General features: G+C 37.4%; 1 protein-coding gene across 13 annotated transcripts in view; it reads left to right on the forward strand.

Moving 5' to 3' along the window:
• The window catches only part of NCOA1 (nuclear receptor coactivator 1), a 241,668-nt gene that overhangs the window by 199,093 nt on the left and 30,251 nt on the right, over positions 1-12,324 (forward strand). For 12 of the 13 annotated variants that reach the window (XR_011972410.1, XM_072633863.1, XM_072633870.1 and 9 more), the window contains one exon: positions 2,677-2,778. The exons of the other annotated variant lie outside the window; for it this stretch is intronic. Coding sequence is in view for 11 of the 12 variants with exons in the window: in XM_072633863.1 (XP_072489964.1) it covers positions 2,677-2,778 (102 nt within the window). In the remaining variant the exon portion in view is untranslated. The remainder of the gene's footprint in view (positions 1-2,676; positions 2,779-12,324) is intronic. 13 annotated transcript variants of the gene reach the window in all.

Below are 12,324 nucleotides of genomic sequence, written 5' to 3' on the forward strand. Positions count from 1 at the left end.
ATATTTTACTATGAGATTCTCTTATTTTCTGCAATATTAATTTTGCTCCTTTCCACAATGACTGAAAGTTACGTTTGTCAATGGTTTTTTTTTTGTTTTTTCCAAATTTTCTCCCCTATTCAAATCCAGTTTATCAGTAATTAGACATTCCTTCCCCTACCAGTTGAAACAAAGGAAAAACCTTCCATGAATAAATCCTTCTGAAATGAGTTATAAAATGAGTTAGTTAGTTATGCAGCTTTCATTCTACTCTTATGTCTTCATAAACTCCTGAACAAGGATATTTACAATAGTTCACTGAGGGGGAAAAACATTCTGTAGTATTGGCATCTATATAACTTCCAAGGTTACTTATTTCTGACAGAATGAAGGCCTGCCCACATCTAATACTCAGCTCCCGACCTAGAGAGATGACTTCTTCAGAGTAAATCATAGTCTTTTGTTCTCTGATAGTTTGCTCTTGTCTTGCTTCTCTTCAGTTAAGGAAATTTTTTCAGTCCTTTCACAAATACCAGCATGGACTACATCATAGGTTTTAAAGGTGGAAGAGACCTAAAAGAACATATAGTTGTATCCCATCCTTGCCCTGACAGGAAAACTGAGATCTAAAGAGGTTAAATGAGTTAATCAAGAGGATAACTACTTCCTTGACAATAACATCAACTTGCTTCACTTAATTTTATATTTTTCATAATATATCTAAAAGAAGGAAACTAACATTCTGAATTACTAGGAGTCTCTTAAGAGTTTTACAAAACCAAAAGCAGAAGTTTTTTTCTATCTTCACTAATTCCACTTAACCAACCCATCTTTTGATTCTTGAGTAAAATCATGTTTGGCAACATGGAATGCAGGTGAGGGAACAGAGTTATTCAACAAGCATATATTAATTGTTTACGATATTGAAGCACTGTGCTAAGTGCTAGAGGTACAAAGGAAGGCAAATAGCATGGTCTTTTTCCAGAGGGAGCTCACTTTTTAATGAAACAAAATGCAAAAATTTGTACATTTAACATATATATGATGTATGGGGAAGGTAATCTGAAACGGAAGACACTATCTTTGGTTAGGGAGGTAAGAGAATCAAGAAAGAAAGAGAATCAACCTCCTGTTGAAAGTAGCATTTTAGCTAACTCTTAAAGGAAATCACGGGAGCAAGAAGGCAAAGATACATTCCAGTTTTAGGGGACAACCAATGAAAAGGGAGGAGGAGAGAGTAAATCATAAAGAGACTGGAAAGATAGGAAGGAGCCAGGTTGTAAAGGGCTTTAAAAGCCTCAAATTTTATATTTGATCCAGTGATTTGAGTCACTGGAATTTATTGAGTAAGAAGGTGACATGGTTAAACCTGTGTTTTAGGAAAAACACTTTGTCAGCTGAATGGAGAATAGATTGGTTTCCTTGCCTCAAGTCTCTCCTAATTGCAATCACAAGGCTATTTTAGTCATCCAGGCATAATGTGATTTGGACCTGTACCAACATGGTGATTGTATGTATGGAGATGAGGTAAATAAGAAATATTGTAAAGGTAGAAACAACCAGACTTAGCAATAGATTGGATATATGAGTAAGAAGCTGAGGTTGACACTGTAGATCAAGGTGACTGTGAGGATAGTGGATCACCATAGTAATAGGAAAGTTTCAAAGGAAGAAAGGGTTAGGAGGAAAGATAATTAGCTCAGTTTTGGACATGCGGAGTTTAAGATGCCTATGGACATCCACTCTATATGTCCAAGAAGTGGATAATGATTTAAGACTCTAGCTCATGAGACCAAAACTGGAATATGTAGAGATTTCTGATATATTACAAATATGTAATCATTCGTATAGAGTTTATAATTAAACCCAAGGGAGCTAATGAGTTCACTAAGCAAGATGGCATAGAGAGAAGAGATAGCCCAGGATAATCTTGGAAGACAGCCACAGTTAATGGGCATGACCAGAATGATGATCCAACAAAAGAACCAAGAGAAGAGCAGTGTCCCAAAAACCTAAAAAGGAGACAATATGTTAAAGAAAGGGAATCAACAATGTCAGAGACTACATGGAGGAGTAAGATGAGGATTAAGAAAGGGCCATTAGTTTTGTCAAAGATCATTGATAACTTTAGAGAGAATAGTTCCAGTTGAATGAAGAGGTTGAAAGCCATGTTGCAGGGTTTTGAAAAAAGTAAGAGGAGAGGAGGTAGAGATACAATAACAGCGGACATGTGTGTGGACAGTGTTTCTAGATTGTAAGCTTTTGGGAGGAAACATAGTGCTTTGGAAAGATCCCTGAGTTTGAGTCCCAGCTCTGCTACTTACTACCTGTGTGATCTTGGGTCTCAGTTTTCATCATCTATAAAAGGAGGAAGTTGAACTGAGGGGAAGGCCTTTATAGTCCTTTCCTGACCCATTTTTCTTATTTTTCTGAAATTTTGACCATTTTTAAAATCATGAAATACTTCTTTCACTTACTTTTCAATATGCTACTATATCTACATGCTTTTTATTCACTGGGTTTTTAGTGAGTGTTGAATATTTACTCCTTTTTGGCAAATAGGTTTGGCAAAAACAATATTTAATTTTGCTTAAGCAAGCAGTTTAAATTTAATGTCCCTACTAACTGTTGGGCTGTGCTACGTAATGTTTGCTTGTAGCAGTGTAGTTATTTCATTTTCTCCCTGTCTTTCTCCAGTTGATACACCAAAATCGGCAGGCTATCTTAAACCAGTTTGCAGCATCTGCCCCCGTTGGCATTAATATGAGGTCAGGCATTCAACAACAGATCACGCCACAGGTAATGATGTAAAAGTACGTGTTGTTAGCATTTATCAACCCAGAGCTATGGTTTTCAAAGTGTGGCTTGGGCTGATCTCTAATGGTAATGGTGTTTACAATATAATTTTTTTCTGGTGTTTACAAATAATTATATCATCTCTTATTGTTGTCTGGCCACATGCAGGACCATTCTTCTTATTTTTGGTGAAGATGTTTGGGGGTTGAGGGTTTTTTGGTTTGTTAATAGGAGCAAGCAGGATAGATAATTTTTACCCTGGAGCAGGAGTAGTGGCAGGGCTAGAAAGGGACAGTCCTGTGTTTTCACAGATATAAGAAATTCCTGGTGAGAAAACTCCCTACCACTGCAGGTTGGTACTTTCTTGGCAACTTACAGGCTTACAGAGTTACCTGGGGAACTAAGAAAGTAAGAAACTTGCATATGCAACATGTGAGACTTGAAGTCACACCTTCCTGATAACTGGGACCAGCTTCTCTGTTCACTATGCCATGGTATCTAAAATTTTAAGTCAAAAAAATTCAAGAGTCACAAATGAAATAATGTGAACATCTCTGTCGCTGAATTTTCTCATTTCAGAAATGGAGGAATCTTATGCCCAATTAAAGGAAATATTTTAACCTATTTGATGCATTGTGCTTTTTGTTTTGTTTTTAATTGGGCTTAGATGGCAAAGTTAAAAAAAAATGGACTTAGTGGTCCAGGAGTAATTTTAAATTATTTTGAATGCTACCCTGGGTATGTATATATGCCTGTTACACCTCTCCACTGAAGTCCTGCTTCATTACTTCGTGGAAGTGACCCTAGAGTCAGAAAAATGAGGAAAATATGCTTTCAGATGTAGTCTGGACAATAAATTAACTCTACGATCCTGGCAAAATCACTCAACATCTCTCAATCCTAATTTCCTCCTAGGAAAAAAGGAGCTAAAGATAGCATTTGTAAGGCTCAAGTGAGATAATATTTGTAAAAGCAAACTCGTACATGATAAATATGTTATTATTATTAAAGGCTGTGCCAGTGGAGCACAAGGTGTGGCAGATTCTCTCATCCTGGAAAAGCTTTAGCTACATTCTTAAAAGTAGACTGTCTGCTTTCTGAGGGTCAGACTTGCTAAGTATGGATAGCCTCAGCACCAGTAGGTCAGACTTTAAGTGAATCATTGGCCTATGGTAATCCATGAAACAGAAAAATAAGAAATGCCTTCAGTCTTACAGTGTCCCCTTCCATTTCTGTAGTTGCAAAGTGGCCAAAAAAGGAGAGGGAAGAATAGAGAATGCTGAGAAATACATGGCTTACAGAACATCTGCATAATTAATTTACCTGTTGACATTGTTACATCCTCATAGAAACAATACCAGATTAATAATATCTGTCTTGACATTTTCACTCAAACAAATTAAGAAGTATTCATTGAGTGTGCCAGATACTGTGCCAAAGTACTGGGCATACAAATACATAAACAAAAAGACAATCCTTGTAGAAAAACAATACATAAAAGGGAACAAAAGGTTCAGGGAAGGGAATAAGGGACTGGGGGTGTGGGTATCCTGTGGGACTTATAGACAAAGAGGCAGGAATGGAGCCTGGAGAGGAATAAAGACATGACTGGCCTGAACTTCCTACTTAAAATGGAAGGAACCAACCAGAAAGAGAGATCACAGGGACAGAAAGTATTTAACCATATATGAAATAGTCCAGAGGTGGAGTGAGCTTCCAGGATCAAGAGGTTTCTGGGGCATTGTAGAGAAAATCTAGAGGTACAGCCTAGAGAAGAATGAAAATATGGGTGACTAGGAACTCCTCCTTAAAATAAAGCTGCTTCTATTTTTTTTATATCTCTCATCTTGTGAAAGAAAACACAGACAGAAAAAGAAAGAATAACCATAAGCTTTGATCTGCATTCAGATTCCATCAATTCTCTCTATAGAAGTAGGTAATGTTTTTCCTCATAAGTCCTTCAGAATTGTCTTGAAACTTAGTATTGCTGAGAACAAGTAAATCATTCACAGTTAAACGTGCAATGTTGTTTAGTGTGTACAGCGTTCTGGTTCTGTTCCCTTTGCATCAGTTCATGTAAGTCTTTCCAGGTTTTTCTGAAAACATCCTGCTAATCATTTCTTATAGCACAATAGTATTTCCATTACAATCACATACCACAGCTTGTTCAGCCATTCCCCAGTTGGTGAGCATCCCCTCAATTTCTAATTCTTTACCACCAGAAAAAGGCTACTATGAATATTTTTGTATATTTAAGTCCTTTTCCTTTTTTTAAATCTCTTTGAGATACGTACCTAATAGTAGCAACACTGGGCCAAAGGGAATGCAGTTTTATAGCCCTTTGTGTATAGTTCCAAATTGTTTTCCAAAATGGTTGGATTAGTTCACAGCTCTACCAACAGTGCCCCAATTTTTCCACATCCCCTCCAACATTTGACATAATAGCCAGTTTGATAGGTTTGAGGTGGTACCTCTCATTCGTTTTAATTTTCATGAAATGAAACTTCTAAATGAAACCAATAGAAAAAAATAAAAAAGTTTCATCTATATGGAAGGATGATGTACTAGTCTGTTATAGCAGTTTGAGGACTTATAGTATTTTCTCAAAAGGGTCAGGCCAGCAATCCTTAACACAATAGTCCTATATTATTCCATATTTTAACTCGTTACAGGAGCAGGCCCAAGGTCTAAAATGAGACATCCTAAGGCAGGAATATGGAGGTAGAGGTGAGGGGAGCTATGGGCAAAGGAAGAAGGATTCAAGGAAATGGATACATCCAGATCTTGCTTGATGATTGAAAATGAGATCTCAGTTATTGGGGTTGGAGGTATTCCCCAGCCCACAAGTGCAATAGCCCTTAAGACAGCAGAGGAAAAGGGAGGAGGGTTGATGATGAACTTGACACATACAGTTTTTGTCGTTGTCTATTTCAGTGGATGAGGAAGTTGAGAAATTTTATGAAGTATTCAATAAGATCCTCCAGTCTTAATTAATATACTTTAATACTATAATGTCAGCAGAGAAGTGAACATGGGAGAGAATGGTGACAAATATGTTGGAAAATGTTATTTGAGCTTAAGAAACTAGAGAAGCCTTTATAGAATACACAGATGCCTCAAGCCTATATGTCATGAATACTTCAGCGATTGGAATGTCCTAACATGGTCATTAGGAATTTAAACTCCTCCTGATGTGGTTAAGTGAGGAGAGTGTAAAAGCTGGCTTGAAGCTTACCATTAAAAAAAAAAACAACAACCCCTGAGATCATGGTATTTGGTTCCATTACTTTCTGACAAATAGAGGGAGAAGAAATGGAAGCAGTATCAGATTTTATATTCCTGGGCTCAAAGATTGTTTCAGATGACAGTGATGCAGTCATGAAATTAAAAGATGCTTGTTCTTGGGAATGAAAGTTACGGGAAATCTGGATAGCATATTAAAAAGCAAAGACATCACTTTGTTGACAAAGGTCTATAGAGTTAAAGCTGTGGGGTTTTTTTAGTAGTAATGTATGGCTGTGAGAATTTGACTCTAAGGAAAACTGAGCACTGCAAAATTGGTGCTTTAAAATCATGGTGCTTTAGAAGACTTTTGAGAGTCCCTTGGATGATAGCAAGAAGTTCATCTCAACCAGTCCTTAAAACATGACTGTTGATTGGAAGGACAAATTCTGAAGCTTAAACTTAAAGGCTTTGGCCACGTACTGATAAGATGAGATTCATCACAAAAGACTGATGCTGGACAGATTGAAGGCAAAAGGAGAAGGGGACAGCAGAGGATGACATGGATAGCATCTGTCATGGAAGTATCATGGAAGCAACAAACATGAACTTGGACAGACTTTGAGAGATAGTGGTAGAGAACAGAAGGACCTGGCTTTCTGTGTCTGTGGGGCTGTGCAAAATCAGACACAACTGAACAACATGGTAATGTTCAAATTGTGTTCGTCCTTCCTTGTGGAAGAAGACCATGCCATCAGAGAAATGATGACATGACTTGCACTTGACTTTGTTTTGAGTGAGGGAGGGCTGTACAGGTCACCAGCCTCACTTATCCTCCAGAGCCATCTGAATCCATTCATCAGGATGACTGGAGATGACCTAGGATGCACTGGGAGACTTCGGGCCCTTTAAGCCAATACCATCACAAACAACAAAGCTGTATCTTGAAGTCATTTCGGAATTTCCTGTATATGGCAAAACCACTGGTCTTTTAAAATTTTTATTTATTTTTATAAGCATTATTTTTTTCTCCTTACTGTCCTCCCCCAACAGAAAGACAACCCTTACAAAAATATCATCCAGCAGAACAAATTCCTACATTGGCCAATCTTTCACCTTATTTTTTTATTTTTTATTTTTATTATTTAAGTTTTCACATTCATTTCCACAAAATTTTGGGTTCCAAATTTTCTCCCCATTTCTCCCCTCCCCCCACCCCAAAACGCCGAGCATTCTAATTACCCCTATCACCAATCCGTCCTCCCTTCTAACATCCCTGCCTTCCCTGATCCCCATCTTCTCTTTTGTCCTGAAGGGCAAGATAAATTTCTATACCCCATTACCTGTATTTCTTATTTCCTAGTTGCAAGAACAATACTCAACAGTTGTTCCTAAAACTTTGAGTTCCAACTTCTCTTCATCCCTCCCTCCCCACCCATTCCCTTTGGGAAGGCAAGCAATTCAATATAGGCCATATCTGTGTAGTTTTGCAAATGACTTCCATAATAGTCGTGTTGTGTAAGACTAACTATATTTCCCTCCATCCTATCCTGCCCCCCATTTCTTCTATTCTCTCTTTTGATCCTATCCCTCCCCAAGAGTGCTCCCTCCTCCCACTGCCCTCCCTTCCATTATCGCCCCCACCCTGCTTATCCCCTTCTCCCCCACTTTCCTGTATTGTAAGATAGGTTTTCATCCCTAAATGAGTGTGCATTTTATTCCTTCCTTTAGTTGAATGTGATGAGAGTAAGCTTCATGTTTTTTCTCTCACCTCCCCTCTTTTTCCCTCCACTGAAAAGTCATTTACTTGCCTCTTTTATTTTTTTTTTATTTAACTTTTAACATTTATTTTCACAAAATTTTGGGTTACAAATTTTCTCCCCTTTTATCCCCTCCCCCCCCAAACCCAAACATTCTAATTGCCCCTGTGACCAATCTGCTCTCTCTTCTATCCTCCCTCTCTGCCCTTGTCTCTGTCTTCTCTTTTGTCCTGTAGGGCCAGATAGCTTTCTTTACCCCTTAACCTGTATTTCTTATTTCCTAGTGGTAAGAACATTACAGTTGATCCTAACACTTTGAGTTCCAACTTCTTTAGCTCCCTCCCTCTCCACCCCTTCCCTTTGGAAGACAAGCAATTCAATATAGGCCAAATCTGTGTAGTTTTGCAAATGATTTCCATACTAGTTGTGTTGTATAGGACTAACTATATTTCCCTCCATCCTATCCTGTCCCCCATTACTTCTATTCTCTTATGATCCTTTCCCTCCCCATGAGTGTCGACCTCGGATTGCATTCTCCTCCCCATGCCCTCCCCTCTATCCTCCCCCCCACCCTGCTTGTGCCCTTGTCCCCCACTCTCCTGTATTGTGAGATAGGTTTTCCTATCAAAATGAGTGTGCATTTTATTCTTTCCTTTAGTGGAATGTGATGAGAGTAGACCTCATGTTTTTCTCTCGCCTCCCCTCTTTATCCCTCCACTAATGAGTCTTTTGCTTGCCTCTTTTATGAGAGATAATTTGCCCCATTCCATTTCTCCCTTTCTCCTCCCAATATATTTCTCCCTCACTGCTTAATTTCATTATTTTAAGATATGATCCCATCCTATTCAATTCACCCTGTGTTCTCTCTCTGTGTGTGTGTGTGTGTGTGTGTGTGTGTGTAATCCCACCAACTACACAGATACTGAAAAAAGTTTCAAGAGTTACAAATATTGTCTTTCCCTGTAGGAATGTAAATAGTTCAACTTTAGTAAGTCCCTTATGACTTCTCTTTGCTGTTTACTTTTTCATGTTTCTCTTCATTCTTGTGTTGGAAAGTCAAATTTTCTTTTCAGCTCTGGTCTTTTCATCAAGAATGCTTGAAAGTCCTCTATTTCATTGAAAGACCATTTTTTCCCCTGAAGTATTATACTCAGTTTTGCTGGGTAGGTGATTCTTAGTTTTAGTCCTAGTTCCTTTGACTTCTGGAATATGATATTCCATGCCCTTCGATCCCTTAATATAGAAGCTGCTAGATCTTGTGTTATCCTGATTGTATTTCCACAATACTTGAATTGTTTCTTTCTAGCTGCTTGTAATATTTTCTCCTTGACCAGGGAACTCTGGAATTTGGCCACAATGTTCCTAGGAGTTTCTCTTTTTGGATCTCTTTCAGGAGGTGACCGGTGGATTCTTTCAATATTTATTTTACTCCCTGGTTCTAGAATATCAGGGCAGTTTTCCTTGATAATTTCATGAAAGATGATGTCTAGGCCCTTTTTTTGATCATGGCTTTCAGGTAGTCCCATAATTTTTAAATTGTCTCTCCTGGATCTGTTTTCCAGGTCAGTTGTTTTTGCAATGAGATATTTCACATTATCTTCCATTTTTTCATTCTTTTGGTTTTGTTTTGTGATTTCTTGGTTTCTCATAAAGTCATTAGCCTCCATCTGTTCCATTCTAATTTTTAAAGAACTATTTTCTTCAGTGAGTTTTGAACCTCCTTTTCCATTTGGCTAATTCTTCTTTTTAAAGCATTCTTCTCCTCATTGGCATTTTGAACCTCGTTTGCCAATTGAGTTAACCTATTTTTAAAGCTGTTATTTTCTTCAGCATTTTTTTGGGTCTCCTTTAGCAAGTTGTTGACTTGCTTCTCATGTTTTTCTTGCATCTCTCTCATTTCTCTTCCCAATTTTTCCTCCACCTCTCTTACTTGATTTTCAAAATCCTTTTTGAGCTCTTCCATGGCCTGAGCCCATTGAATATTTATTTTGGATGTTTGGGATACAGAAGCCTTGACTTTTATGTCTTTCCCTGATGGTAAGCATTGTTCTTCCTCATCTGAAAGGATGGGAGAAGATACCTGTTCACCAAGAAAGTAACCTTCTATATAGTCTTATTTTTTTTTCCCTTTTTTGGGCATTTTCCCCAAGCAGTTACTTGACTTTTGGGTCCTTTGTCAAGAGTAGGGTATACTCTGACCTTATTTTAAAAAAAAAAAAAAGATGAAAAATATCAAATTATAAGAGTAAAAAATGAGAAAAAATGGCATACAAGTAAAACAGCTCCAAAAAAGGAGTCACAAAGAATCCATCATGAATGAAAAAGGACTAAACAACAACAGTCTTACTTGGTTTAACAAGCTGTTGAGACTAAAAAACAAGGCATGGATAAAAGAACAGACATCACAGACTATCAACATTTTCCAAGGCCATTTAACTGATATAAATCAATAACCATAATGAGATCCTAAGAGCCTAGAAACCACCTTAGCCATTAAATATTTGTGCCCCTATCCAAACATATGAGGGAAAATTATGAGCAGTATGACCTCATAAAACAGCAGATTGGCAAATGTTCCAGTTAAGCCAGATCATTGCAAGAACATTTGAAGATCAAAGTAGAAGACAATACATGATCCCCTCAAAAAAGGGAAAAGTCTCTCAGGATTTACTAAAACAAACTCTGCTCTCCCCTTCTTGACTTTTGGAACTACCACATTCAAATTCTAAACATCTCAGTTCTCCTCTGTGGGATGTTAGGAAGTAGAAACTATGCTAATGGAAACCTAGATGGTAAGTAAAGTTTGACCAGACCAAGTACATACAGAGAAGTATAGTGGAAATGACACCAAATTTTTTGGTAATTTAAATAGTATTTTATTTTTTCCTCAATTACATATCAAGGAAATTTTTAGTGTTCATTTTTACAAGATTTTGAGTTTGAAATTTTTCTCCCTCCCCTCTTCTGAAAATGGCAGGCAGTTTGATGTAGTTTATATATGTGCTGTCATGTAAAATATACTTCCATATTTGTCACAGTTGTGGAAGAAGAAACAGATCAAAAGGAAATAAAACCATGAGAAAGGATATAGTAAGTGAAGAAAATGTACTTCAGTCTGCATTCTGAGTCCATCAGTTCTTTTTCTGAATATGGATAATATTTTCCTTTGTACTTGTCTTAGATTTTATAATGTGTATTGAGAATATCGTTGATAAAAATATCAGAAAGGAGGGAGCAGGCTTTCACAAATGACCAGTACAACAGCCCACATTTTCATATTTATACAGCTGATTGAAAGATGCAGAAAATACAAGATCACGTGATTGATTGTTGTTTGTTGAATTTATTTAATTTTATTTCGCCATTCAGTCATATGATTCTGTAAAGCAAAACCTAGCCTTAGAAGTTTTATTCCAATGAAGTAGCTCCCATGCAAATATGAAAATAACAGATTTCCTTGAAAGGATGGAAATAAATTTGTTCAGTGACCTGTGATTATAAGTGTCAAGCAAGGCATTAAAGAGGGAAAGATATGTCTGTATTTATTGAAGATGTTTGCCCCTGTCATATAATAACTCATTTCTATAACACCTATTATGTGCAAAGCACTTTGCAAATATTATTTCATTTGATACTAACAACTTTGGGACATAAGTGCTAGCATTATCCTCATTTAATGTATGGGGATACTGAGGTTAATTGCCTTGCCCAGTAGCACACAGCTAGAGGCTGAACTTTAAACTCAGGTCGTAATAACTCCAGACTGGGCAATTTATCCACTGTGCCACTTAGCTGTACTCCAACATGGACATGTAGGATGTCCAGCATAACATCCAAATGAGAAAAAATAGGTTAGTAGTGATTGGAATTGAATAAGAAGAGTGGAGTAGTCTGAATTGCATCAAGGAAATTGCACAGTGCTTTTAATAATCCCAGTCTTTTCCTGGAAACAAAGGTCTAGTGTTTTAACACCATCTTCCGGTGATGCCGATATGGTCATCAAGAATAAAATATCAGTCTCTAGTTAAAGTTGCAGGTAACCCAAAGGATAATAAAGAAAGTCGTGATGAATATCAATAGGCTATAGTATATCACCAACAAAAAATGGTTTAGGAGACACAGTGTTAAGGAACTGGGTGACCAAAGTGCTCAGCCAGTTTTGTGGCAAGAAGGCCAGTTGGCCACTGCCATACGTAAGAATCCCTATGGACTCCGTAGAACTTAGCCACATTTTAGCATTGTTTATGTTTTATTGTATTTTTATATATTTTGTTCAGTATTTTCCAGTTACATTTAATTTTGTTCAGGGGTTTGTCTGCAGGCCTTGTGTTTGAGACTTCTGCGCTAGACAACCCCTGTAGTACATTGGTATATGCACAATATCAGCATCTTGAGAGGGCTCCTAACAACATGATGAAAATGTATGAACAGATTTTAATTTGTACTGTTGGAGAGAGTATCCATAACGGCAGAACACATAATCTAAGTTCTTCTGTTCATCCATCTTTTATTATCTTTAATTATTTTACACACACACACACACACACACACACACACACACACACAA

The sequence above is a fragment of the Notamacropus eugenii genome, chromosome 1, assembly GCF_028372415.1.
Source record: "Notamacropus eugenii isolate mMacEug1 chromosome 1, mMacEug1.pri_v2, whole genome shotgun sequence".
Lineage (NCBI taxonomy): Eukaryota > Metazoa > Chordata > Mammalia > Diprotodontia > Macropodidae > Notamacropus > Notamacropus eugenii.